We start from the raw sequence: 22,663 nt of genomic DNA, 5'->3' as shown, positions 1-22,663 counted from the left end.
CAAATCGTATGCCGTTGACTCGAGGTACGGAGTTTTGTTATTCAAGAGCGAGAAGGCAAATGTGAGCCTTACTCTCTCGACTCCCACGAAGCGGTCCGAAATTACTTCGGGGAGCTTCGGAGAATCGAGAAAGAGGGGATGGTGTCAGTTTGTCTTTGTCGACTCTTCGAGTACAGAACTCTCATTCGCGCGGTAACTAACGGAGAGTGATGAGTGTGAATAACCGTCATTGGTTAAAACATAATAATTTCGATTAACGTATTATGTAGGGAAAGTGCAATTCATGTTAGTCTACTTTTATTATTTTATTTTTTGTGATATATCCACATAGAATAATATATATAGCTGAAAAGAAAGAAGTGCTTTTTAAATAGCAAATTTGAATTTAAATGTAGAATAGTTTTTAATGATTTTGTATATTAGAAGTAAAAAATTAATATACAATAAAACAAAAGAAAAGCAATTACTAATTCAACGCTTTTACAAATATGTATATTCTTATATGATTTTTAATTTTTTTTTTTATTTTAAGTAATGTAATGATAAATATAATTATCTGTCTTCCATTCGTAATAAAGATGTAATTTTACAAATTTTTCATTTTCTTTCTGATTCAGATTATATTTGCTTTTTCGTTACTGTGTTATTAAAAAAGTTAATATGTTTTCTTATAGGTATATGGAGTTTATCAGTTCCTTAGATATTTAAATTTTCATACAATAGTAATAATGGCAGAAAAAAATTTTCCACCATTAAAAAATGAGTTAATTTTAAAAGCTGCACGCGGAGATGTGGTGGAACGTATTCCAATTTGGGTAATGCGCCAAGCTGGAAGATATCTTCCAGAATTTCAAGAAGTTAGATCAAAGTATGATTTTTTTACTGTTTGTCAAACACCAGCCTTGGCGTGCGAAGTTACTTTGCAACCTATTAGACGTTTTGATTTTGATGCCAGCATTATTTTTTCTGATATCCTAGTCATCCCACAAGCGATGGGTTTAACTGTTGAAATGGTTCCTGGAACGGTACGAAAATTTAAAAGTCTTGAAAATAACAAAAATATTAAAATAATACTTTATGATAAATTATTATTATAGGGACCGGTATTACCCAGGCCTTTACGCGATCCATCAGATTTAGATAGACTGGTTCCTGTAAATGTGGAAAAGGATTTAAAATACGTAGGGGATGCTATAACTTTGACACGACATAAATTAGAAGGGAAAGTACCATTAATAGGTTTTACTGGGGCACCAGTGAGTAAAACAAATCTCAAATTTATTATTATTTTCGTACTATAAAACAAATATCCTATGAAGATTTTTTATGTTTATGTGTACACGTACGTAGATTTTATAACAACGATATTCATATTTATGTATTATTAGTGGACGTTAATGAGCTACATGATCCAAGGTGGAGGTAGTTCAACAATGCCTAAGGCACGCTCTTGGCTATACAAATATCCCGAAGATTCTCACAAACTTTTACAGCTTATTACAAATGTTATAGTGGACTACCTTGTGATGCAAGTTAAAGCTGGAGCACAGGTATAGATCATGCCCTTGATACTAAATATAAATTTTTATATACGAATAAAAATCACGATCAACGCGACTTTTTTTTCAAAGTTAAGTTTATTAATATCAATACCATCTGATGCGTGCTAAATATATTTTTGACAACTTCTTTCATATTTTGTTTCTCTTTTACAGTTGTTACAAGTATTCGAAAGTCATAGTGATTTTCTTAACGATGAATTATTCTTGAATTATTCATTCAAATATTTAAAGGAAATTAGTCAAAAGGTCAGACAACAGCTTAAAGAAGAAAATATTCCCGATGTACCGATGGTAAGTTTAAAAATAAATATTATTCATAATGTAGTTTATTTTTCATTTCTTTAAGCATTTATAACTTTAAGTTTTAGACATTGCAATATTGTATTGAATTGGGTAATATATGTACAATCGATATAGAAGTTATTAAATGAATTTTAGATAGCCTTTCCTAAAGGCGCAACAATGAATTCTTTAGAAATGCTAGCCAGATCGAAAACTTACGAAGTATTAGGTTTAGATTGGACCGTAGACCCTATAGAAGCAAGAAAAAGATTGGGTCCCGATGTTACTTTACAAGGAAATTTGGATCCATCTGCATTATATGCTTCCGAGGTTTATATTATTATACCGATACATATATACATATTTCATTTTTATCAACAATGTGTATAATAATTTTTTTATACAGCAAGAAATAATGAAACGAGGACGAGATATGGCTATGAAATTTGGTAAAACTCGATATATTGCGAATTTGGGACATGGTATTTTCCCAGACACACAAGTTACATCTGTTGAAGCTTTTATTAAAGGAATTCATTCAGTATGATTTGTCAAACTGATTTTCTTTTCATATTTTATAATATAGATTTACTATAAATTATTATTGTTGGCATTCTTTGTTTGAATTTAAATTATATGCGCCCAATGACTATTGTGAATAACGTAAAAATAAACAGGAATAAAACAAGGTTACTTAAAAAATTTTATTTTTTTTAGTACATTTTTAAATGAAAAAAGTTTACTAAATATTAAAATACTTTTAATCGCGATGACGCATTTGAATTGCTTAAAGAACTAGTTTTCGTATCTAATCGTAAATAACTAATGTTAATTTATTTCACAAATTTTACTTTTGAGTAACAATTAAAACTGAAATATTTATTTACAAATAAATAAATTTTTGCAATTTTAAACCCTTATTCCAGTAATCCTAAGGGTGACTTATAATTTTATCCAGTAATGTAATACGTACAATTGAAGAACCTCGAGAAAACAAAACCACGTGACCCAAACGGATCTCATTCGTCCGCTATATCTTTGGTCAAAAAGTTTATTGTAAGTAGTAGATCGAAACATGAAAAGATTAGAATTACGACGATCAGGTGGTATTTTTTTCATTAAAAATTTACATAAAATTAGAGTATTCAAAAAGGATGAATAATATTATTATTATATACATAAATGATAACTTATATAAATTTTATTCTGTTTGTATCTATAGAAAACATAGTTCCTTGTTGTTTTGTTACTATCCAGTATTGTGGTTTTTGCTTACAAAGAAACGGCTCTTTGACTGAAACATAGTATAGTTTCAACCACAGAAAATTACAGTACAGAAAACAGCGCTTGCGTATTACACGAAACTTCTGACTTACAATAAAATTTCACGTCCAACTCTACCCCCACGTAGACTTTCAGCCGGAATCCGTGGATCTATTCGGGTGGCCCCCTGTTGCCGTTTAGCGGTTCGCGCAAGCGCAACCAATTCTTCTGGTTAGAGTGTCCATTTTGATCACATGTGAGTATCTCCAGTCTGTTCTCCTTTTTTCACGGTGAGTCTGGGCGATCGGCTTGTGATCGCTTGAACAAGTTTGTAAAACGTGTGCTGAAAGATCCAGAAAATAAAGGGCGACGTTATTAGAAACCAGTTAACATCCGTGATTCGTTGAATCTTCTTCGAGAGTCGGCATCCTCGACGACAAACCGCACGCAATCCTTTTCGCGCCATCTTCTCGAAGAAAACGGTCAAAAAACCGCAGTAAACCCGTCTTCGAAGGTAATTCGAGTTTCGCGAGACTTTCCGGTTAATTTTTCCTATAAAGGCTTCAATAACCAAGGAACTGTCAGCCGGGTTGAATCTTTGGTTAACTCGTGTTTCCGCAACGTGTTCATCCACTTTTCGACCGTTTTCCTGTAAAGTTTTTAAAGCTATTTGCGTCTCAAACTTTTCTGAGATCAATATTGCATAGTGTTTCAATTCATTCTGTTTTCTTTTCCCTTGTTTGCTGTACTTCGGAAACATTTGAACTTTTTTAAAAGTAGCTCTCATTCCATACCATAAGAAGATGTAGTAGTGCTTTTATTATTCAAAACAATTTCGTATATACTTGATTAGTCAATTTTTTATTCATAATTCGACATTAGAACTAGATCATGAAATAAAATTATGTTATATATTTTTAATCCAAAGAAGTAACGTTCAAAGCATATATACTGTTATGTTTCAAAACATATTGTGCTGTATAAAATAATTCCAAATTTCTCATGCATATTTCAAGTTTATATAATAATTTCATTGTTATTTCAATGATTTGTGAAGTTATACAAAGTTAGACTAACGAAGTCTTATTTTGTTAGAAGTATTCTTAATTTTATTTCTATTAAGCCATGTTCAAATTAGTAATTTCAATGTAATACTGTAGTTAGTAGCATTTATAACATTTGTAAAATTTTAAAGGTATATTAATTCTAAATAAACCTACGAAATTCAGCGGGCATAATTCTATTATAATACTTTTTATTTACATGGAAAAAATATGTAACATTTAACGAAATAGTTTAATTTTTCATGAGATTGTTAAAAATATTTACATTACTTTTTTATACTATATTGTAATTTGTAAGGTAGCTTAAAATCCTGTTATTTATTACTTATTACTATCTTTAAAATTGATTCTTAAATTATTTATGTATTTAATATATACTTTGTTATTTTTTCAAATATCGTCATTATAACTAACTTTAAAAGAAGAATGTTGTTTACAATTATTCCAACAGATGATATATTCAATTTTATTTTTTATAAAATTGTTTTTGTACATGCTTCGCTTTTAAATTTGCAAAATTGCCAACAAGTTATTATAATAGCGAACTTTTAATTTTTTACATACATCATTATGAATCTCTGCTGTGGTAACTATTATATTTCATTTGATTTTAACGATAATTTTAGATTAATATAAATCAACGATGGCAGACATAGAGGATACTCACTTTGAGACTGGAGACTCCGGTGCTTCTGTAACATACCCTATGCAGTGTTCAGCACTGCGTAAAAATGGGTTTGTAATGCTCAAATCTCGGCCATGTAAAATTGTAGAAATGTCAACTTCTAAGACAGGAAAGCATGGTCATGCCAAAGTACATCTTGTAGGCATTGACATTTTTACTTCAAAGAAATATGAAGATATTTGTCCCTCTACGCACAACATGGACGTGCCATTCGTGAAACGGGAAGATTACCAGGTATTTAGAAATATTTTTATTTAATTAATTGACATTATAGTTCTCTTGTATTTAAATCATTATGGCCCTGCCGGTGCAATTTTAATAAACTTCTAGAATATTTAGCGAATGTTCTAACCGATATTGATATTTAATTTTAGTTTCTTTTATGCTTTAAGGATGAAAATAAATAGGCCCTCTATTTTCTTTGTTATTTGCATTTGTCTTTCTATTGCCTGTTAGAAATTGATTTTTTATAATGATATTATTTATTAGCATTAAACAATGATGTAACAAAACATTTATGTGTATACCTGTTACAGCTAGCAGACATATCTGATGATGGCTATTTATGCTTGATGGCTGATAATGGTGAACTTCGTGAGGATTTAAAAATTCCTGATGGTGAACTTGGTGCTCAGTTGCATGCTGATCATGAGGCTGGAAAAGAGCTTCTTGTAAGTATCAGTATAGTTTTATGTGTATATAAAATATTTGTTCTCTGTAGAAAAATCATAATTCAATTGGATGAAAGTTCAGTTTATAGTGCGTATAGAATAGATAAAACAAAAGAGCAATAAAAACAAATACATTTGTTAAATATATAATCTGTTATTTGGTTTTTGAAGAATATAAATGTCACGTGGATTTCTGTGTACTATCTTGTGTTGTTTAACAAAAATATCAGAAAATTTCAGTATCTCGGTATCTATACATGAAAATTTCATAGCACCTTCATTGTCGTTTGATTAAAACAGCAAATAAACTTATATTTGGTGCAACAGAAAACACGGAAAAACAAATATTTTCTTTTCAGTGCACCGTACTGAAAGCCTGTGGTGAGGAAGTTGTGATTGCCATCAAAACCAACACTGCCATCGATAAATAATTGTGTTCAGTCCAAACTCCACCATCACATTAAAGAAAAAAACAAAACACACACAGCTAATATATTATTAAGCGAAACCTAAGATACAATACAAGATGATCAGTGGTTAAAATAAGAACTACCAACACAAACAGAGCAGAAAAGAGTGGAGGTTACTTGAAAAAGAATAAAATGATGGAAAACGAAACAAGGGGAAGTAAAGAGACAAACATATAATTAAAAAAAGAAGGGAAGAGAAAGCAAATGTGCGTGAGCGTGTAAGTGTGACGGAGGGGAGGATTACAAATAATGAAATAATTGCAAAAAATAAATAAATAAAAAGAGAATAAACCAAGAAACAGCATCAGCTTAGAGTTTGAGGGAGGAAGAATGTTTTTGGCTGCTTAAACTGTTGAGATTAAAAGGCAATTTTGACAGTCGAAAAATTTCAAAGAGAAATAACTATTTTGCCTTCATTTGTGATTTCTAAAATTTCAGCATGATTAGAATTCTATTTCTATTGGAATTTCGATTACTTTTGTATCAGCAATTACACAAACTTATTAAAATTATAATTTTTATTGAAATTTCGATATACCTAGAATTCTAGTTATCTAAAAGTTTTGTTCCCTTATAATAACCCTTTCTTCGATCGAAGTCTCAATTCCTCTAAATTTGATTTTTCAAAATTTGATGTCATAATCAAATTGCAATTCTAGTGGATTTAGATAGTTCCAATGTTATAATTCTAATTCCTACAGCACCCTCATTTTGCTGAAATCTTAGTTTTTCTTCATTCAAGTTCATGAATCATTTTTTATTAAAATTCTTTGTTTTAGAATAACTGTCCTAATTCAGAATTCCTATCCTATTGTAATGTTGAACTTCTTTTATTATATAATGTTAATTTAATTTTGTCCAATCTTCATTAGAATTCCTGCTGTATTAGAATTCTATACTAATGAAGTTTCGTTAAAAAAAACGTATGCCTTATTAGAAAATCGTAAAAGTTTTTATTTATCCAAAATCTTCTTATTTGGAGTTTGTTCTTATAGAGCCTTTTAATCTATAATTCTGATTCTATTCAAGTTTGGATAGTTTGGATATTCAAAATTTTAGACTTTTCTTTTTTTCTTTTTTATGTTTACAATTCTGATTTATCGAAAATTAGTGAAATTTGTTTTCCTAATTTTTCAAATTTATATTTATGTTTCTCGTCTGATACTTACGTATAGTTATTTACTCAAAATTCCAAAACTTAATATGCAATTTGAAATTCTGGAACTTTGAACATAGATCTGAAAAGGTTTTATTAACTTTCGTGTGAATTTCGGAAGTTTCGTTTTTAATTCATATTTTGTACTGCTGTTTTGTATTTAAAAACTTATAATGTGATCTTTTGCCATTTTTGTATTAAAATCAAAACTTTCGTAAACGTTAACTTCTTAAATTCTAACTAAAAAACTTAGGAATTTAATTTGAATTTCAGACTGCGATCATCTAATTTCAAAGATAAAGACTTCAAAGTTAAATTCTGAAATTTTTAGTTTAACTTCTAATTTTGGTTTTCGATTTGAAATTTGAGTTTTATGTAAGAATTTGTGGTCTTACATTCAAATCTCTGTTTCAAATCGGACGACCCATCTACGCGAAAACTAAGGAAGTTTAAAAAATTATTAAAAAAATGAATAATAAGAAACGACTAAGCTATGTAATCTAAGCAGGCTAATCTAAGATTAACACGACCTAGATAAATGAATTTAATCGATTCAAAAAGAAAAAAAAAAACAAACGAATCAATCAATGGCCGAATTTCAGCTACGAGAGACAGAAATCATTTTTTCTGCTTCTCGATATTCGGTTTAATTAATTATACACCATTGCTGGTAAATTCTTTCGAATTCTAACGGTATTTACTTAAGATTCCAAATACAGGCAAAATTGTAAGAGTAATTATATAAGCACAGAGGTGAAAATGAAATTTCGAGAACACTATTTTTGAAATATATTTAGCATTTCAAATGTTAATTCTTTGTTGCGAGTCATCAATTTATAAATAAATTGATAAGTGATTATTAGTATTTATGTAGATAATAATGCAATACATATTACAAAATAGAACTTAAATTATTAATATACTTCTTTCAACTAGCGAAGTAAACTAGCATTCCAAATTATAATTAACTTGTTTGACTCGGAAATGTTCTCGAAATATTATTTTTTAATTCGATGTGCACACGATAAACCAATTCTTGATATATTTATTAAACGATAACAACATGAAATACTGTAGCATACGATGGTATATAGGTATTTATAAAAATATAACCAGCATTGGCGTATATAGGCAGGCAAAGATACATAACATACATACACGTATACAAACACGCAGCGGAAAAGTATATGACAAAAATACACAAGTATATGTGAAAGTACATGATTATGGAATTTCAAACAAAAAAACACAAACGTAAAATATATAAATAAACGGATATCAACGAGCATTTGTTTATACGACAGAAGTCAATGGAGGATAAATAAAGGAAACAAAAAGCCATTTGTGCTTTTGTGTCACCTTTCGGATATTATTAATGAACTCATTTCATAAGTAATTTAGGTTGTGGCGATTTTGTTACTTTTTTCTTATTGCTTCACTCATCATATGCTTTTTACGTTGATTAATGCTACCAAAACTGTATTGGAATATTTCTATTAAGAATTATAGATTAGAAGTATACATAATATAGATTGATAAAACTCACGATTCTAACTAGAATTTTGTTATGTTTAAAATATCCTACTATATATTAATATTATTTGAGTATTTACAACTTTTATCACTCTACCAAAGTGATATAAACATTATTAATGCAAAAATTAACGACGATAACCATGATGAGAAAGTAAATTTCAGTTATATTAAATTGAATAAAAATTTATTCATTTTAAAACATTGATTAGAAATGTATGTTCAATTCTTCGTCAATTTGAAGTTAAATATATTGAATTGGGAAATCATTATTTTTTAAATATTTTCTTTTAGTTCAATGTTAATCTGACCCAAATATGTATTTTAAGTTTTTTGGGGGGGGATATCGATTGACAAATTATTACAATTTTAGTCGCAAATATTCTCTTTAATATTCCTACATTTTCAAACATTAATACATTTTGTATTATTTATAATTATTAATGATTAAAAAAACATTACGAGTGCCATTACATATATATTTCTGTGCTTACGCTTATACGAGCGCTGCACACACGCGCGTCACACATACATACATTACATACATACACACGCACTTAGGTATGTCAAAAGATATATAACACAAAAATGAAAATGTGTCTAAACGTGTGATGACTTTTTTTTTTTTTTTTTATTTATTCGTTGTAAAAATTAGACGCATTTAGACAAGTACAAGAACATGTTTTTGTATAACTTATAGCTATACATCCTAGATATCGCGTGTAGCACCAGATGATCGAAATCATATATACTTTGATAAAAAAAAATTCATTAAGCACTATTATGAAGGCTTTGTACGTTCGCATAGGTGAAATTTCTATGAAAATAGCAACAAACATAGTGATTTATACGATTAATAATAAACAATAGATCAAACTATGAAAATGTACGGAAACATCATAACAATGCTTTATAAATTAATACTTGATACGTGCATGTTTAAATTAATAAAAATAATATAAAAAAAAATTGCACAACGGGATGAAGTATAAGTACGTAAATTTGTTATACCTGTATTTAAGAACAAAGATCTTCAAACATAAATTATGCATTCTATGAAATATCGTAAACTGATTATTTTTTTAAACGAACTACATTGATTTAAGGTGTTACATACCTTTAAACACATCCTATATATAAAACTCAGCACTCGTAATGTCTCTTAATATTTTATTCAAAATCTTGATATAATCGATAATCAATTATTCATTTTTTAAATTCTTTAATACTTCAGGAAAAATTCATTTTTACCGTTGCACCCTGCGTATCACAGGAAACTGTCCGAAATTCCCGTCATAATAACGGCAATAAATCGAATCTTAATTTCAATCATTTACGATTATCTGTTCCATTTTTCTTTTATTGACACTCTTCAAAATCGGAGGAAAGCTGATGTTCCTCGTAAGATCAATTATTAGCGTTTCTCCTTTGAAGAGCGGCCGCGAGATCCTGTCTAAGGGCAGCTTGTTGTCTTTGATCGGCTAAAGATTGAACAGACCTTAATCCATTTACAATATCTTTTGTTTTGCCGAAATAAATCTGGTTTAAGGTATTTCGTATTTTATTTTCCATATCTTCAACCATGCGTCCAATATTGGCAATATGCGGAGAGTTCTCGCTTGTTTGAGCATCTTGTTCGACCTAAAAGTACATTTTTTATTAAATTCAACTGCATTTAATTTAGATTTAATTGAAGCGAATATTTAATAAGAATATTAATTGTAGTAAAATTGAAAACAATTACAAACATACTTGTCTAGTAAGACTGCCTCCAAGATTCATTGTTCCGGATCCATGCTTGTTAGTCTGTAACCAAAGCATCGCGGTAGAAGTTAATTTATAATGAGCTGTCCTTCCTTTAGGCTTCTCTTGTACTTCCACCACATGGATCGAATCCCAACAACCCTTTATCTTTTTCGAACCGTCTCCAGCCTTCTTTATAAGAATCACTGCTGCAAAACCATGATCCAAATCCCAAAGATAAACGGAGGAAACTCCACCCTCAAAATAGAGTTCTCTATATTGATCGAATGCATGATTTGCATCGATTTCTATCTTTCTGAGTCTTTCCGAAGGCATTGAACCATCTTCTAATGGTGGGTCATACGTATTGCTCCAGGGAGACCTGAACAAAATATATTAACCAGTTAATTTTCACTATACTACAATATCAAGTAAAATAATATAATTGTAATGGACAAAAGAAAAGAATTCTAAATGATTATAGTATATTTTAAAATCAATTACCTATAGGAATCTCCATCTCTGTTATAATCGCACAATAAATAATCTCTTCCGGATTCTTTGTCTTTTGCAATTTTTAAAGGTTGATCAACGGAAGACAGAAGATCTTCGCATAGAGATGGCACTAAATCTATTAAATCACTTAAATTCTTTTCAATTTGCTGTGGTGGCAATCTTCTCATCAAATCTAATGCACAATCCATCTGCTGCTCCGTCTTTGAAAGTAAAGCATACTAATCGGTTCAATTTTACTCTTAACATTTTGTAAGTAGGAAAATGAAATCTCAAAATAATTTTTATACTTAATTTTTATTAACTACTAATTTTATGTATTTAAAATTAAACGCAAATAAAACAAACCGCTTTATATATAAATTCAATTAAATGAAATTCAGGAAATTTTAGTTAATTCTAAATTTCTACAATATTATGGTAATTCAATACAGAATAGAAATTAATTAATAAAAATTAACAGTTTAGCTCTCCATTTAAAAGGCGGAAGCAAAAATAATATAAAAAAGATCAATTATTTACAATGTCATGTTTATATAGACAATTATTAACATGAAAAAATATACATATAATCATTGTTCTCAATATTTTTTTTAGAAATGATCGAATAATCAAAATTTTAATATATGTCAATGGGCGCCGCCATTTTGACGTTTATATCGTTATAGGTTAGAAACAATTTTCTTTATATGCTTTTAAAATCGTAAAAAAATAATAATTTTCACAGCAAGCAGTGATTAAAAATTTGTCTGTGTTCAGAAATTAAAAAAAAATCAAATTTTATCGTATAAAATATTATTTATTAATAGTTCTGGCAACAATTTGAATTAACATTATTAATAAAGAGATATAGCATTATAATTATTAACTGGGAGTGTTAACTCACCATTTTAAACAATTGACAAATTTTGTGAACGTCGATCAGAGCATCAATCAATAAAAATTACAAAATCAATGAAAAATTTATCGAAACTGTTTATCCTCTGACCCGCATTCGGTCACCGAAAACGAATATTCAAGGGGCGTGTCAAGACTAGCTCTGATTGGCTAATACGTCACACAATGCTATCAACTTGATACAAATAAAAATTAAATACTAAATTAACAAACAAAATGATAATTAACTCTTCTCTATTAGAACATACATGCACAAATATTAAAATAAAGTACTAATGTTACCGAAAACTAAAATTTCTTGTATTTCTTGTTCGAAATCTTATACGTAATCGAATTAATACAACTTTTCGCATATCTTCTAATTAGCAGAATGCAAGATTTAAATTGGAATCCATTTTACTGTTAGAAAATATTTTCCTCTATCGATCATTTTTTTTAAATGCTTTTTAAATCGCATAGGGATTTTAACTATTTTTAAACATTGCCTAAACTTTACACGCGTAATATTTCCAATAAATTTTAATTATAAATATATTTTGTGAAATACATTTACCTTATTCGTTACTAGTACAAATGAATTTACGCGTTCTTTATATAATTTTATTATTTTTCAAAAGTGTTCGTTTTTTTTGCTGATAGACGAGAGATAATTTTGCGACGTAAAAAGTAATTTGAGAATTAAAAATTTGAATTATCAGAAGGATCGATCACGATAAACTATCGAGAATGTCACTTCGCTCGAATTATCGATATGTATAGTCGATAGTTCGCAGTTCCTTATTTATCTCTAATATACGCACAACAGTGTTATAGATATAGATCATCATCTTGTATGGAATGAGATCGTGCAATCATGACAGCTTTTTCGTAAGTGCAGTGGTGTTTTCTTACGTGTAAAGTTTTGCTGCGCTCACGCAAAAGAATAGTGCACAACATAAATCTACCGTAACAGGTAAACAAGCATGATTACATTTACATAAACGAACTATCAGCTTTCATATTGTTAGTTTATTTTACGTTCGAAATGTGTATATGCTATTTCATTTGCAGTATGTTAGCAATATACTCTTTCAAAGATAAACAATAAGTTCTTGAATACGATGTTAAAATAAAGTTAATTTTTCTGTGTAACGTTTAATCTGAGAATAGTCTTTTGTAATATTTCAGATTTGTAAAAAAGAATGTGCATAAAATACATATGTATATGTTGTACATTTTTTATAAGTTAATATATATTAACATAAAAATCATTATATGACAGTTATGCATATGTTAATACCAAGAATCTATAGAAGACGATTTGGATTCAAATATTGGAAGATGTTCATCGCACCGATGCGTGTACAAACAGTTTAAATTTTTATATGAATTACTGTATAGAAATCATTGACAGACAAAATTGATTAAACTATTAAAACCTATATATATATATATATATATATATATACATAAATCATGGCAGGAAGTGGATCCATTATCATACCAACCATAAAACAATTATATGAGAAAGATCATGCGCCTACGTCTAATATAGATTATTCTAGTATAAGAGGAAAGGTATGACATCTTAATCTATATATTTAATTTTAATATAAAATATCTTACATTTACATTGACCAACAAATTATATATTCCAGAGTGTTTTAGTTAGTCCGTCAGAAGATCAATATGAATTATTACTTAGACGCTTAAAAGAGAGAATTCAAGACGGTGGTAGTGAAACAATTTTTGATATTGGTATTGGCGAAGGTTTGTATCTAACGTTTAATAATAATCACGATCTTTACAACAACGTTACGATCTGTGTATTATTTCAGATGGCTCGGAAGATGGTTTAAAAGAAGACGAGTACGAAGCATCTGTTGCTACTTTGCAGTCTCTTGCTGCTACGTTAGAAGCAGACTGTGTGCTTCTGCGTCAAAATAAAGTAGACCAAGGCCTTGTAGGACAATATCTAGTGCGACAACGTCTAGATAGACAAGATTTCTTAGAAATTAGGTTTTTATTTTAGACGATATGGATAATGTTGTAACATTTGTTTAAAGTGGCATAATGAATTAATATATGAAAAAAACAGTTGATTGAAGTTTATTTACAGGGTGGCTGTTGTTGGTAATGTAGACGCTGGAAAGTCAACACTTTTAGGTGTATTAACGCATGGGGAACTCGATAACGGTCGAGGATTGGCTCGTCAAAAATTATTCCGTCATAAACACGAGGCTGAGACAGGCCGTACCAGTTCGGTTGGAAATGATATTCTCGGATTTGACAGCGTTGGTACGATAATGATATTAATTAATTAAATATTACATTTTTTCATTTGTGTATTATTTATAGAGGCATATATACATGTATCGTATTCTGTACTTAGGAAATGTTGTAAATAAGCCGGAGCATGGATCCTTGGATTGGGTAAAAATATGTGAGAAATCTTCTAAAGTTATAACATTCATTGACCTTGCTGGACACGAAAGGTACTTAAAAACAACTGTTTTTGGAATGACAGGGCATGCGCCTGACTTTGGTAAAATCAATTAATAATTTTATTTATAAAAAATATATTTATTTATTTACCTTTCAAGATTTATAAATCTTAAATGTATTTTAGGTATGTTAATGGTTGGAGCAAATGCTGGTATTGTTGGAATGACAAAAGAACACTTGGGCTTAGCTTTAGCTTTATCGGTACCAGTATTTGTTGTAGTTACAAAAATTGATATGTGCCCGCCAAACATATTGCAAGAAAATTTAAGACTGTTAATAAGGATTTTGAAATCTCCCGGCTGTAGGAAGGTACCAGTTACCGTGAAAACACCTGACGATGTTGTCGTCAGTGCTACTAATTTTGTATCAGAACGGTCAGCATTCATTTCTATATTTTATTACTTATAATAGACGAGCACTTTACACTATTAATGCATTTACATAGGTTATGCCCAATTTTTCAAGTATCGAACGTAACTGGTGAGAATTTAAATCTCCTTAAAATGTTTTTGAATTTATTAACGGCAAGAATAACTAGTCATGACGATGAACCAGCAGAGTTTCAAATAGACGATACATATTCAGTACCAGTAAGTGTTTCATTACATATTGGCAAATTTTGTCCTGTACGAAAACTTTTATTCCTATATCGTTTTAGGGCGTTGGTACTGTAATTTCTGGAACAACTCTGAAAGGTGTTATAAAACTAAACGACATATTATTATTAGGACCTGATCCTTTGGGTCGTTTTATTCCAATCGCAGTAAAGAGCATACATAGAAAAAGAATGCCTGTTCGTGAAGTGAGAGGCGGTCAAACTGCTAGTTTTGCATTAAAGAAAATAAAAAGATCACAAATTCGAAAGGGTATGGTAATGGTTGCACCGGCGTTAAATCCACAGGCATGTTGGGAATTTGAAGGGGAAATTCTTGTACTGCATCATCCGACAACAATTAGTTCCTGTTATCAAGCAATGGGTAATTTTCGTTTTCGATCCAAACTTTAATTTCTGATCTATTTTGACGCTTATGGTTACATAAAATCATTTTCAGTGCATTGTGGAAGTATAAGGCAAACAGCATCCATTATTTCTATGTCGCAAGATTGTTTAAGAACCGGAGACAAAGCTTTAGTACGCTTTAGATTTATAAAACATCCCGAATACATAAAACCAGGACAAAGAATGGTGTTTAGAGAAGGACGTACTAAAGCAGTAGGCAATGTATTAAAACTTATTCCATATTCTAGTACTACAACAATGCAAACGAGTAGGTCCAATAAACCAAATAAAACATCTCAAAATCGTCAAAGTTCTTCATCCATGATGCAAGTATGACATCAAAATATTTACATTTCATAAGAGTATATTTACTATATTTATGTAAGGATGAATTCTGATTTATTTAATTGTACTAGTCGTTAGATGCAACGGAAACAAGTTCTTCGTTTGAAGGACAGTCATCCAAACAAGAAAATATGCTTCAAAAGTCTGGCATGAACCAAAATAAGAAAAATAGGGGAAGAAAAGGAGGGAGATCTCATAATACTGTGAATAATATTATTCAACCTTTATCGGAACAAAATCCTCCTAAGAAAGTATAACCGACATTTATGTACAAAATTAATATACATACGCGCGCGCACGGGTGTGCTAGGCTTCATACATGAAACGTTTTCAATTCTTGAGTTATTTCTAAACAGATTTTATTTTAATTTTCTTTTTCTTCCTAAAAAGTATTACAAATTGTAATGAAAACTTAAAGAAATTTACAAATATCATTTTAATTTAATTTCAGAAAAATTTAAAGTACCTTGTTTATATATAAATAAATGTATTATTTTAATAGTTATCAATATTAAACAAATATATTAAACTATCCTCTATAATAGTGGAAATTTCATCTAAGTAGGGGGTCACTTATGTTCTTCAGAAATATCTTTCTCCTACGCAACATAGAAAGAACCCCTGAATTATTATTATGTAACGCACATCGTGCTTTCGATCCAATTAGAGTACAAATTGTCTTTCACATAAATAACTAAATTATTGAAATTAAAAACATGACGTTTATGAAACGTCCAAATAAGTGTACGTTGTTATTCATAAAGTGTTTTATTTTTATAAGTATGAATGTATCTTATAATAATACTTAGTAAAATATAATCTATATAAAAATAATAAATATACGTTGCCTTCAAGACATTCGTTTATCATTTTTATAACATGTATTAATATCTGGTGGAAATACTGTTATGAAAAATATATTCAGATGTTCTTTCATTGTGGTACCGCATATTTATTTTATTTAAAAGAAAATTTAAAAGAAAATCCCTAATTTGTAACGTATAACGAAATACATTTTTCAATCGCTTATAAGGTATACGGTATAAGTTTGTGTTATAATGCACTTATTATATTATACTTATACTGTACTATAAACTATAAAATAAAAATTTTCATACAAATACGTATACTATACATCATATAATACATTCTTTACGTTAAACTATAGGAAGGTATTTCACAGAAATGTGAAATTTACAAATTTATTTTCACGTTGAACTAAATAACAAAATTAAAAATATTTAATATTATTATTTTTTATTATTTACCATACAATTATTACAAAACTACTTGTCCTTTAACTCCTAACTCCAATTTTTAATAAATAATGAAACATTTCTGTGGAGATTATTTCGGTGGTTTCTTCATATCGTCTTTCACTTTTTTCAAATCTTCTTTGAACGATTGAGCAATATCTTTTAATTGTTTAATAAATGCTTTACGATCAGAAATTGTACGAGGCATGCCATGCAACGTGCCCGTTCGAATTAAAATATGCACTACAAACTGAGCAGCTTGCCTGACCGGTTTCGAATCTGCTAATTTGTTAATCAAACGTTCGTTATTCATTAAATATAAAAACAACGTACGAAAAATACGCATCATGATATGATCCTTTATCAGCAATTGAATAAATGATTATACTTTTGGGACTTCAAATGTGCACATATTACGATACTTTAATAATAGTTCTCGTTTAAGTCTCAGCTGTTTGCGAAGAGTTTCAAGCTTTTGTAATTGTTCTTCTCTACTGTATTCTATTCCTGGTAATCTTTTGATCTATAAAATATGAACAATTTCACATAAACGATACATCCGTTATATTGCATTATCTTACCTGTGCTCTTACAGAATCTATTTTTTTTTGAAGCTCTAGTATCTTATGACTCGTATCTTGAGATTCTTTGGCCTTTTGCATAGTATCATGTGGGTCTTTTTCGATGCTAAAAATAAATTAAATGAATTGTATAAAAACAACTTATTGCATCATAAGATTCTTAAAGTCTAATTATATCTTATTAGAAGGTTTGGTTAAACTATGTTTAATTTTAATATTTAAATATATACATACACATTTCTTATGTAACTTGTGAGAATATTCGTCTTTATACATAATCGATCAAAATTATTTTTAACTATTCGTGTACACTAATAAGAGTACATGCTGTTTATACATATACAAAAACTTTGTTATCGCAATAACTCGAGTAATATTTAAACGGTACAAGTACCCTAGTTGTCAACATATCAAACCAGACAAACCTTCGTATTATTTCATAAATAACTGGTAATATTTCAATGTCCAAATCATCGACTGTGAATTGTGTACGCGAGGGAACCTCTTCCGACAATTCTGCTGACTCCATTATGATATTGTCATATTAAAATTATATTTCTTGTATTCAACGTGCGATTTTATTCATGTTTTAAGTCGTCAATTGAAAATTCTCCTTAACCAGTAACATTCTAGTTACTTCTAAGTCAGCTAACTTTACAGTCTTGGATGTGCGGCTAAGTTCATACCACTATTTCTTTTCTTGTTAACATCGTTAGAAAGCGCAAGGTAGGTGTTTGGTTCATCTATCTTAATCCAAACGAATCTCAATATATATTAGACATCCGTCGACGTTATACAATTTTAAATTTGTAGATAATATTTTATAAGTGTTATATTAGTATCTAACTAATAATTTGTATTTATTATTAACAGCCAATATGGGGCGACGACCAGCTAGATGGTATGTAATAAAATTTTTCATTTTCTAGATTTTATTCAAATTTTAATCAATACAGGATAATTAATTTCTCTTTGTTTAATATAATCTCACATAAATTGAAACATTTTAAATTACATATGTAAGGTTAGAATTTTCTAACTAACCGTAGTTAACGTTTTATTTGCAGCTATCGATATTGTAAGAACAAACCTTACCCAAAATCAAGATTTTGTCGTGGTGTGCCTGATCCAAAGATACGTATTTTCGATCTTGGAAAAAAGAAAGCCTCTGTAGAGGATTTCCCATTATGTGTACATTTAGTGTCAGATGAATACGAGCAGCTCAGTTCAGAAGCACTTGAAGCTGGACGTATTTGTGCAAATAAATACATGGTGAAAAATGCTGGAAAAGATCAATTCCACATTCGTATGAGACTTCATCCATTCCATGTTATTCGCATTAATAAGATGTTGTCGTGTGCTGGAGCTGATAGGTAAATATAAGTAATTTGTAAAACGATCAAAATAGGTGGTAAAGTATTTATTATTCGATTACATTAAATAATAGTATTCTAAATACTTTTTGTAACATTATCTCCGTTTTGTTTTTAAGACTCCAAACTGGAATGCGAGGAGCTTTTGGTAAACCGCAGGGAACCGTAGCTAGAGTACATATTGGACAACCTATTATGAGTGTACGTTCATCGGATCGTCATAAGGCTGCTGTTATTGAAGCATTACGTCGTGCAAAATTTAAGTTCCCCGGTCGTCAGAAAATTTACGTTTCAAAGAAGTGGGGATTTACCAAGTATGACCGTACCGAATACGAAGATCTAAAAACAGCAGGTCGTCTTGCTCCAGACGGTTGCAATGTCAAGTATTTGCCTGAACACGGCCCTCTCGATGAGTGGAAGAAGTTCAGAAAAATTCTTAATACTACTGTCTAAATAAAAAATAATCTTTTGGTCCTTAATTTGATTAAACCAATTATAAACAAATGTACGTGTTATTTATTTTATTTTAACACTATTTTAACACTACTGTTAATTGTTTTATTAAAAAAAAAAACAGATAAATTTCATTCTTTGCTAATAATAACGATTCGAGTCAATAATTTTAATAAAATGATATTTTGTTGTAATTTATTATAAGATAACAATATATTATTTACAATTTTTGAGGAATGTAAGCAATTTTATATTACAAAAGGTAATTAGATCGAATATACATTTTAAAACTGATATTATGATCGAATGTTTTTAGATGGTGTATGATTATTTTAATGAGAATGGCACGTTATGTCAACATCATTCTCATTTTCCGTATTTTGAATCTCATCGTCAATATCTATGTCGCACATCCCATGACTATGCGCGTCGAGTGCTTCTGTACTAGTTGCTGCATCCAGTAAGGGTGATAATTTTTCTGCTTCGCTATCTTCGTCTTGTCCTTGTCCCTGTAAATATAGCTTTATTTAGATGATGTAGTATAAATTCATGTTTCTGATATTTTGTTCAAATAAAAAATATAATTGATAGAAATCAACAGATTACCTCATAAAGGGAAACGGGTTGTTTTTCGTTAACGAGTCTAAGAGTATCTCGTGATCTTAAAACAGATTTTTCACGCAAATGTCCAGAGGTTTTCATTCTCATTGCAGGAGACCGGCTATGAAGATCTTTTTGCGATCCTGAATGTTCGTCTCTAGCTAATAAAACTGACATACGAAACTCTGGAATAGGACATGCAGTACTACTTGTCCTTGCAGAGATATCTGCTTCTTTCGAAGATACATGTTTTGATACAGGAGTACGTTCTACAGACCTGTTGAATTATACATTTATCACAATGCAAGTGAATTATTGAACAAAGAATGTAACTTGTAATATTTTAAATGATTAATAAAGTATTTTGCCTATTTAATGCTTCAGCTGCTTGAATTGCGCTAGCTGTGTCTGTATCGGGCGTGTCTGGAGATTCTGGTGCAAGAACAGCAGCTCTTGGAATGTATGGGCCGTTCAAAGCTTCTATCAATGAAACAGCTTCATATCCGGATGGAATATTTTCACAGCTTCCCTAAATATTTAATACTTCGTCAGTTGAATATTGCCAAATTTATTACCTTAAATCAAACGTTACAAAAAACCATTACATTGACAAACTTATTATTAATTACTTATATAAATAAATATTGACCTCTGGTAATGGTGGATTTGATATAATAGCTCCAGTTGCTTTTTGTAGTGCTTTAATTTGAAGAAGTGCTCTAAAAGGGGCACGACATATCGGACAATTGTTAGCCTGATACCGAAGAGAATCTGCACAGCCGTTACATAGACATAAATGTCTGCACGGTAATATTAAAGTATCCCGTACGTCACACATACAGATGACACATTCTGATCCATTATCATCTGTATCTTCGTCGCTACTTTGTTGCTACGTAAAAAATTGTTATTAGTTAAACGATATCAATTAAACATGGAATTAAAAATGAACCCACGATATACCTTTGCATTTTCAGCATTTTTATTTTCAATACCATATATTTCTTGAAGCAAATAACAAAGACCATCGACGTAAAGTTTTTGCTTAAGCGCCTTTAATACATATGTTCCATCCGAATGTTTTTCGATAACTGCAATCGTTGTATGAGACTGTTTAGGTTCGTCCGAGCCTTCTTCTGCCACACAATGTATCGCTATTGGTATTATCTATGAATAATCAAAACGATTGATAGAAAACAGTTGCAATGGAATGAAAATCAACTGCATATTAAATTCAAATACTTCTCTATCAGCATGGTACGTTAAATCTTCTTCGTTACAGACCGTTGGATCGAATATATGTGACGTTTGTGAAAATAATTGATTCGCACCTTTTTTATAATAGTATATTTCAGAATTCATCGAAGGGTCCCTTGGCACATAACTGTAAATAAGATTGTGTCTTATACTAGATATAAGTGTTTTATACTAAAAGTTACTTTATTAATATATATAATACATACGTAACCCCCTTTGTTGTAACCTCTTCGGTGCAAAAATAATATATTGTAATTGCACATCTTACATCGCAGTCAAATGTAAACTCAATATTATAACGATTTGGCTTCTTATCGATATCACCATCCCCGTAATGTTTTACACCATGACATTGGGGCGATGTAGAAGTTTGATCAACGTTACGAACTAGTCTCAAGGATTCTCTCCTTATATTTACTAAACTTTTTAATGTTTTGGTAGGATCATTAGCTTGCGGCGGAGGATATGGAAACTAAAATAATAATGATATTTTTAAACGTTACACGTAATATTAACGCTTATGTATATTCCATTGTTTATACACATTACACTTATACCATTCAATTAATGACATATGTATGTTAAACTGAATGTTATAAATGTCCCGTATATATTTAATATAACGTTATATCACATATTAACTTACAGGTGTTGGTCTACTTCCAAGAAAATTTAAGTCCGCATTTTCTCCAAAAAGATACGCTTCTGGCTGAGACGTATCGAATCTTTCACCGCCCATTATAAAATGACTACCAAAATAGCTTCCTAGTAAATAAAATGCGATAAACAAGGTCCAGACTTCGACAAATAATAAAACACGTTTAATGTACAATGATATTTAAAAATGAAAATTTGTTTATTAAGTAGTTTACAATATATTTTAGAAATGCATTTATTTAATGGTATAAAAATATCTATAGATTACTAAAAACAAACCAGAACGAGGTGGATATTTGTATGCATGATTTGAAACAATATCAACTTCTTCTACACCAGCGTTTTGTCGACTCGTCAGCGATCCCATCGCTCAATTATATTAAAAACAATTGTGAATTGTCACTAGAAGATAAACTTCACTACCTCGTATAAATTAATCATATGTTCTTTTTCTCTAACAAATTCACAAATTATAGATAGAAAACTTAAATCATAATCATTAGCGAACAAAGAACTCACAATGGCATTGTGACAATGCCAGTAATTTTGACAGACAATTTGTCCAGTGACACTTTCGATACTTTATATGTGGTTGTGAACAGTATGAAATATATTGCATATGCATCCTACAGGATGGCCAATCTTATTAACATAGTTTGTTGTTTCTTTCATAAATCTTAACCGATGTATTTATCAGAATCGGTATTAACATGCATTTTATTTACGGAAGTCTTCACAAAATAGAATTTTCTGTTTGCATATTGAGAGGAAAATTTTGAACAATTACAATAAATTATTAAAAATCGCAATGAATGTAT

The 22,663-nt window shown here is 29.8% G+C and overlaps 7 protein-coding genes across 10 annotated transcripts; 4 read left to right on the top strand and 3 right to left on the bottom strand.

The window, feature by feature from the left end:
• Positions 1-180: 180 nt before the first annotated feature.
• Positions 181-2,511, top strand: LOC122398800 (uroporphyrinogen decarboxylase). 2 transcript variants are annotated; one of them, XM_043399004.1, is made up of 7 exons: positions 181-285; positions 675-1,025; positions 1,098-1,256; positions 1,389-1,550; positions 1,716-1,853; positions 2,001-2,174; positions 2,251-2,511. In XM_043399004.1, the coding sequence occupies exons 2-7, from the start codon at positions 729-731 to the stop codon at positions 2,389-2,391; spliced, it is 1,071 nt and encodes a 356-aa protein (XP_043254939.1). In that variant the 5' UTR covers positions 181-285; positions 675-728; the 3' UTR covers positions 2,392-2,511. The 2 variants fall into 2 exon arrangements, with proteins under 2 accessions (XP_043254939.1, XP_043254940.1); XM_043399005.1 differs by lacking the exon at positions 181-285 and having other exon boundaries at positions 763-868; positions 979-1,025.
• Positions 2,512-3,271: 760 nt separating this feature from the next.
• On the top strand, positions 3,272-6,122 carry LOC122398692 (eukaryotic translation initiation factor 5A). 2 transcript variants are annotated; one of them, XM_043398793.1, is made up of 4 exons: positions 3,272-3,363; positions 4,798-5,090; positions 5,393-5,527; positions 5,887-6,122. In XM_043398793.1, exons 2-4 carry the CDS (start codon positions 4,815-4,817, stop codon positions 5,956-5,958), a joined length of 483 nt encoding a protein of 160 aa, XP_043254728.1. In that variant the 5' UTR covers positions 3,272-3,363; positions 4,798-4,814; the 3' UTR covers positions 5,959-6,122. The 2 variants fall into 2 exon arrangements, with proteins under 2 accessions (XP_043254728.1, XP_043254727.1); XM_043398792.1 differs by having other exon boundaries at positions 3,312-3,621.
• Positions 6,123-9,850: 3,728 nt separating this feature from the next.
• LOC122398652 (F-actin-capping protein subunit beta) lies at positions 9,851-11,967 on the bottom strand. The gene is made up of 4 exons (XM_043398725.1): positions 11,829-11,967; positions 10,934-11,145; positions 10,439-10,811; positions 9,851-10,327 (listed from the first exon to the last, which is right to left on the bottom strand). Exons 1-4 carry the CDS (start codon positions 11,829-11,831, stop codon positions 10,094-10,096), a joined length of 822 nt encoding a protein of 273 aa, XP_043254660.1. The 5' UTR covers positions 11,832-11,967; the 3' UTR covers positions 9,851-10,093.
• A 675-nt stretch (positions 11,968-12,642) lies between these two features.
• On the top strand, positions 12,643-16,064 carry LOC122399151 (GTP-binding protein 1). Its single transcript, XM_043399591.1, has 11 exons — positions 12,643-12,791; positions 13,007-13,396; positions 13,477-13,588; positions 13,657-13,837; positions 13,938-14,116; positions 14,211-14,363; positions 14,448-14,697; positions 14,769-14,913; positions 14,982-15,300; positions 15,376-15,653; positions 15,740-16,064. The coding sequence occupies exons 2-11, from the start codon at positions 13,295-13,297 to the stop codon at positions 15,923-15,925; spliced, it is 1,905 nt and encodes a 634-aa protein (XP_043255526.1). The 5' UTR covers positions 12,643-12,791; positions 13,007-13,294; the 3' UTR covers positions 15,926-16,064.
• A 1,109-nt stretch (positions 16,065-17,173) lies between these two features.
• On the bottom strand, positions 17,174-18,125 carry LOC122399150 (mediator of RNA polymerase II transcription subunit 9). The gene is made up of 3 exons (XM_043399590.1): positions 17,931-18,125; positions 17,506-17,611; positions 17,174-17,447 (listed from the first exon to the last, which is right to left on the bottom strand). Exons 1-3 carry the CDS (start codon positions 18,032-18,034, stop codon positions 17,307-17,309), a joined length of 351 nt encoding a protein of 116 aa, XP_043255525.1. The 5' UTR covers positions 18,035-18,125; the 3' UTR covers positions 17,174-17,306.
• Positions 18,106-19,382, top strand: LOC122399146 (60S ribosomal protein L10). Its single transcript, XM_043399586.1, has 4 exons — positions 18,106-18,231; positions 18,379-18,406; positions 18,573-18,878; positions 18,998-19,382. Exons 2-4 carry the CDS (start codon positions 18,384-18,386, stop codon positions 19,329-19,331), a joined length of 663 nt encoding a protein of 220 aa, XP_043255521.1. The 5' UTR covers positions 18,106-18,231; positions 18,379-18,383; the 3' UTR covers positions 19,332-19,382.
• A 215-nt stretch (positions 19,383-19,597) lies between these two features.
• LOC122399144 (probable E3 ubiquitin-protein ligase MGRN1) lies at positions 19,598-22,430 on the bottom strand. Of its 2 annotated transcripts, none has more exons than XM_043399581.1 (9): positions 22,125-22,430; positions 21,835-21,953; positions 21,395-21,660; positions 21,174-21,315; positions 20,895-21,098; positions 20,581-20,823; positions 20,300-20,460; positions 19,938-20,208; positions 19,598-19,840 (listed from the first exon to the last, which is right to left on the bottom strand). In XM_043399581.1, the coding sequence occupies exons 1-9, from the start codon at positions 22,210-22,212 to the stop codon at positions 19,664-19,666; spliced, it is 1,671 nt and encodes a 556-aa protein (XP_043255516.1). In that variant the 5' UTR covers positions 22,213-22,430; the 3' UTR covers positions 19,598-19,663. The 2 variants fall into 2 exon arrangements, with proteins under 2 accessions (XP_043255516.1, XP_043255517.1); XM_043399582.1 differs by having other exon boundaries at positions 21,835-21,949; positions 22,125-22,221.
• Between the last annotated feature and the right edge of the window lie 233 nt (positions 22,431-22,663).

This window comes from Colletes gigas, unplaced genomic scaffold (assembly GCF_013123115.1).
Source record: "Colletes gigas isolate AHSC1104 unplaced genomic scaffold, ASM1312311v1 Colletes_gigas_Sc00012, whole genome shotgun sequence".
NCBI lineage: Eukaryota > Metazoa > Arthropoda > Insecta > Hymenoptera > Colletidae > Colletes > Colletes gigas.
Note: the sequence above shows the minus strand (reverse complement) of the source record. Positions and strands in the feature narration are given on the sequence as shown.

Excerpts from the sequence above, each read along its gene's own strand:
- LOC122398800 (XM_043399004.1), top strand. The coding sequence starts at position 729 with ATGGCAGAAAAAAATTTTCCACCATTAAAAAATGAGTTAATTTTAAAA. Across the intron at positions 1,854-2,000 it reads ATATTCCCGATGTACCGATG|ATAGCCTTTCCTAAAGGCGC; the intron begins GTAAGTTTAAAA and ends AATGAATTTTAG. Across the intron at positions 2,175-2,250 it reads CTGCATTATATGCTTCCGAG|CAAGAAATAATGAAACGAGG; the intron begins GTTTATATTATT and ends TTTTTTATACAG.
- LOC122398692 (XM_043398793.1), top strand. The coding sequence starts at position 4,815 with ATGGCAGACATAGAGGATACTCACTTTGAGACTGGAGACTCCGGTGCT. Across the intron at positions 5,091-5,392 it reads TGAAACGGGAAGATTACCAG|CTAGCAGACATATCTGATGA; the intron begins GTATTTAGAAAT and ends TACCTGTTACAG. Across the intron at positions 5,528-5,886 it reads AGGCTGGAAAAGAGCTTCTT|TGCACCGTACTGAAAGCCTG; the intron begins GTAAGTATCAGT and ends TTTTCTTTTCAG.
- LOC122398652 (XM_043398725.1), bottom strand. Across the intron at positions 10,812-10,933 it reads AGAGATGGAGATTCCTATAG|GTCTCCCTGGAGCAATACGT; the intron begins GTAATTGATTTT and ends TATTTTGTTCAG. Across the intron at positions 10,328-10,438 it reads GAGGCAGTCTTACTAGACAA|GTCGAACAAGATGCTCAAAC; the intron begins GTATGTTTGTAA and ends ATGTACTTTTAG.
- LOC122399151 (XM_043399591.1), top strand. The coding sequence starts at position 13,295 with ATGGCAGGAAGTGGATCCATTATCATACCAACCATAAAACAATTATAT. Across the intron at positions 15,301-15,375 it reads TTCCTGTTATCAAGCAATGG|TGCATTGTGGAAGTATAAGG; the intron begins GTAATTTTCGTT and ends AATCATTTTCAG. Across the intron at positions 15,654-15,739 it reads GTTCTTCATCCATGATGCAA|TCGTTAGATGCAACGGAAAC; the intron begins GTATGACATCAA and ends TAATTGTACTAG.
- LOC122399150 (XM_043399590.1), bottom strand. The coding sequence starts at position 18,034 with ATGGAGTCAGCAGAATTGTCGGAAGAGGTTCCCTCGCGTACACAATTC. Across the intron at positions 17,612-17,930 it reads ATTTATGAAATAATACGAAG|CATCGAAAAAGACCCACATG; the intron begins GTTTGTCTGGTT and ends ATTTATTTTTAG. Across the intron at positions 17,448-17,505 it reads TAGATTCTGTAAGAGCACAG|ATCAAAAGATTACCAGGAAT; the intron begins GTAAGATAATGC and ends CATATTTTATAG.
- LOC122399146 (XM_043399586.1), top strand. The coding sequence starts at position 18,384 with ATGGGGCGACGACCAGCTAGATG. Across the intron at positions 18,407-18,572 it reads GGGCGACGACCAGCTAGATG|CTATCGATATTGTAAGAACA; the intron begins GTATGTAATAAA and ends TTTTATTTGCAG. Across the intron at positions 18,879-18,997 it reads TCGTGTGCTGGAGCTGATAG|ACTCCAAACTGGAATGCGAG; the intron begins GTAAATATAAGT and ends TTTGTTTTTAAG.
- LOC122399144 (XM_043399581.1), bottom strand. The coding sequence starts at position 22,212 with ATGGGATCGCTGACGAGTCGACAAAACGCTGGTGTAGAAGAAGTTGAT. Across the intron at positions 21,099-21,173 it reads CGTACCATGCTGATAGAGAA|ATAATACCAATAGCGATACA; the intron begins GTATTTGAATTT and ends GATTATTCATAG. Across the intron at positions 20,209-20,299 it reads GCAGCTGAAGCATTAAATAG|GTCTGTAGAACGTACTCCTG; the intron begins GCAAAATACTTT and ends ATAATTCAACAG.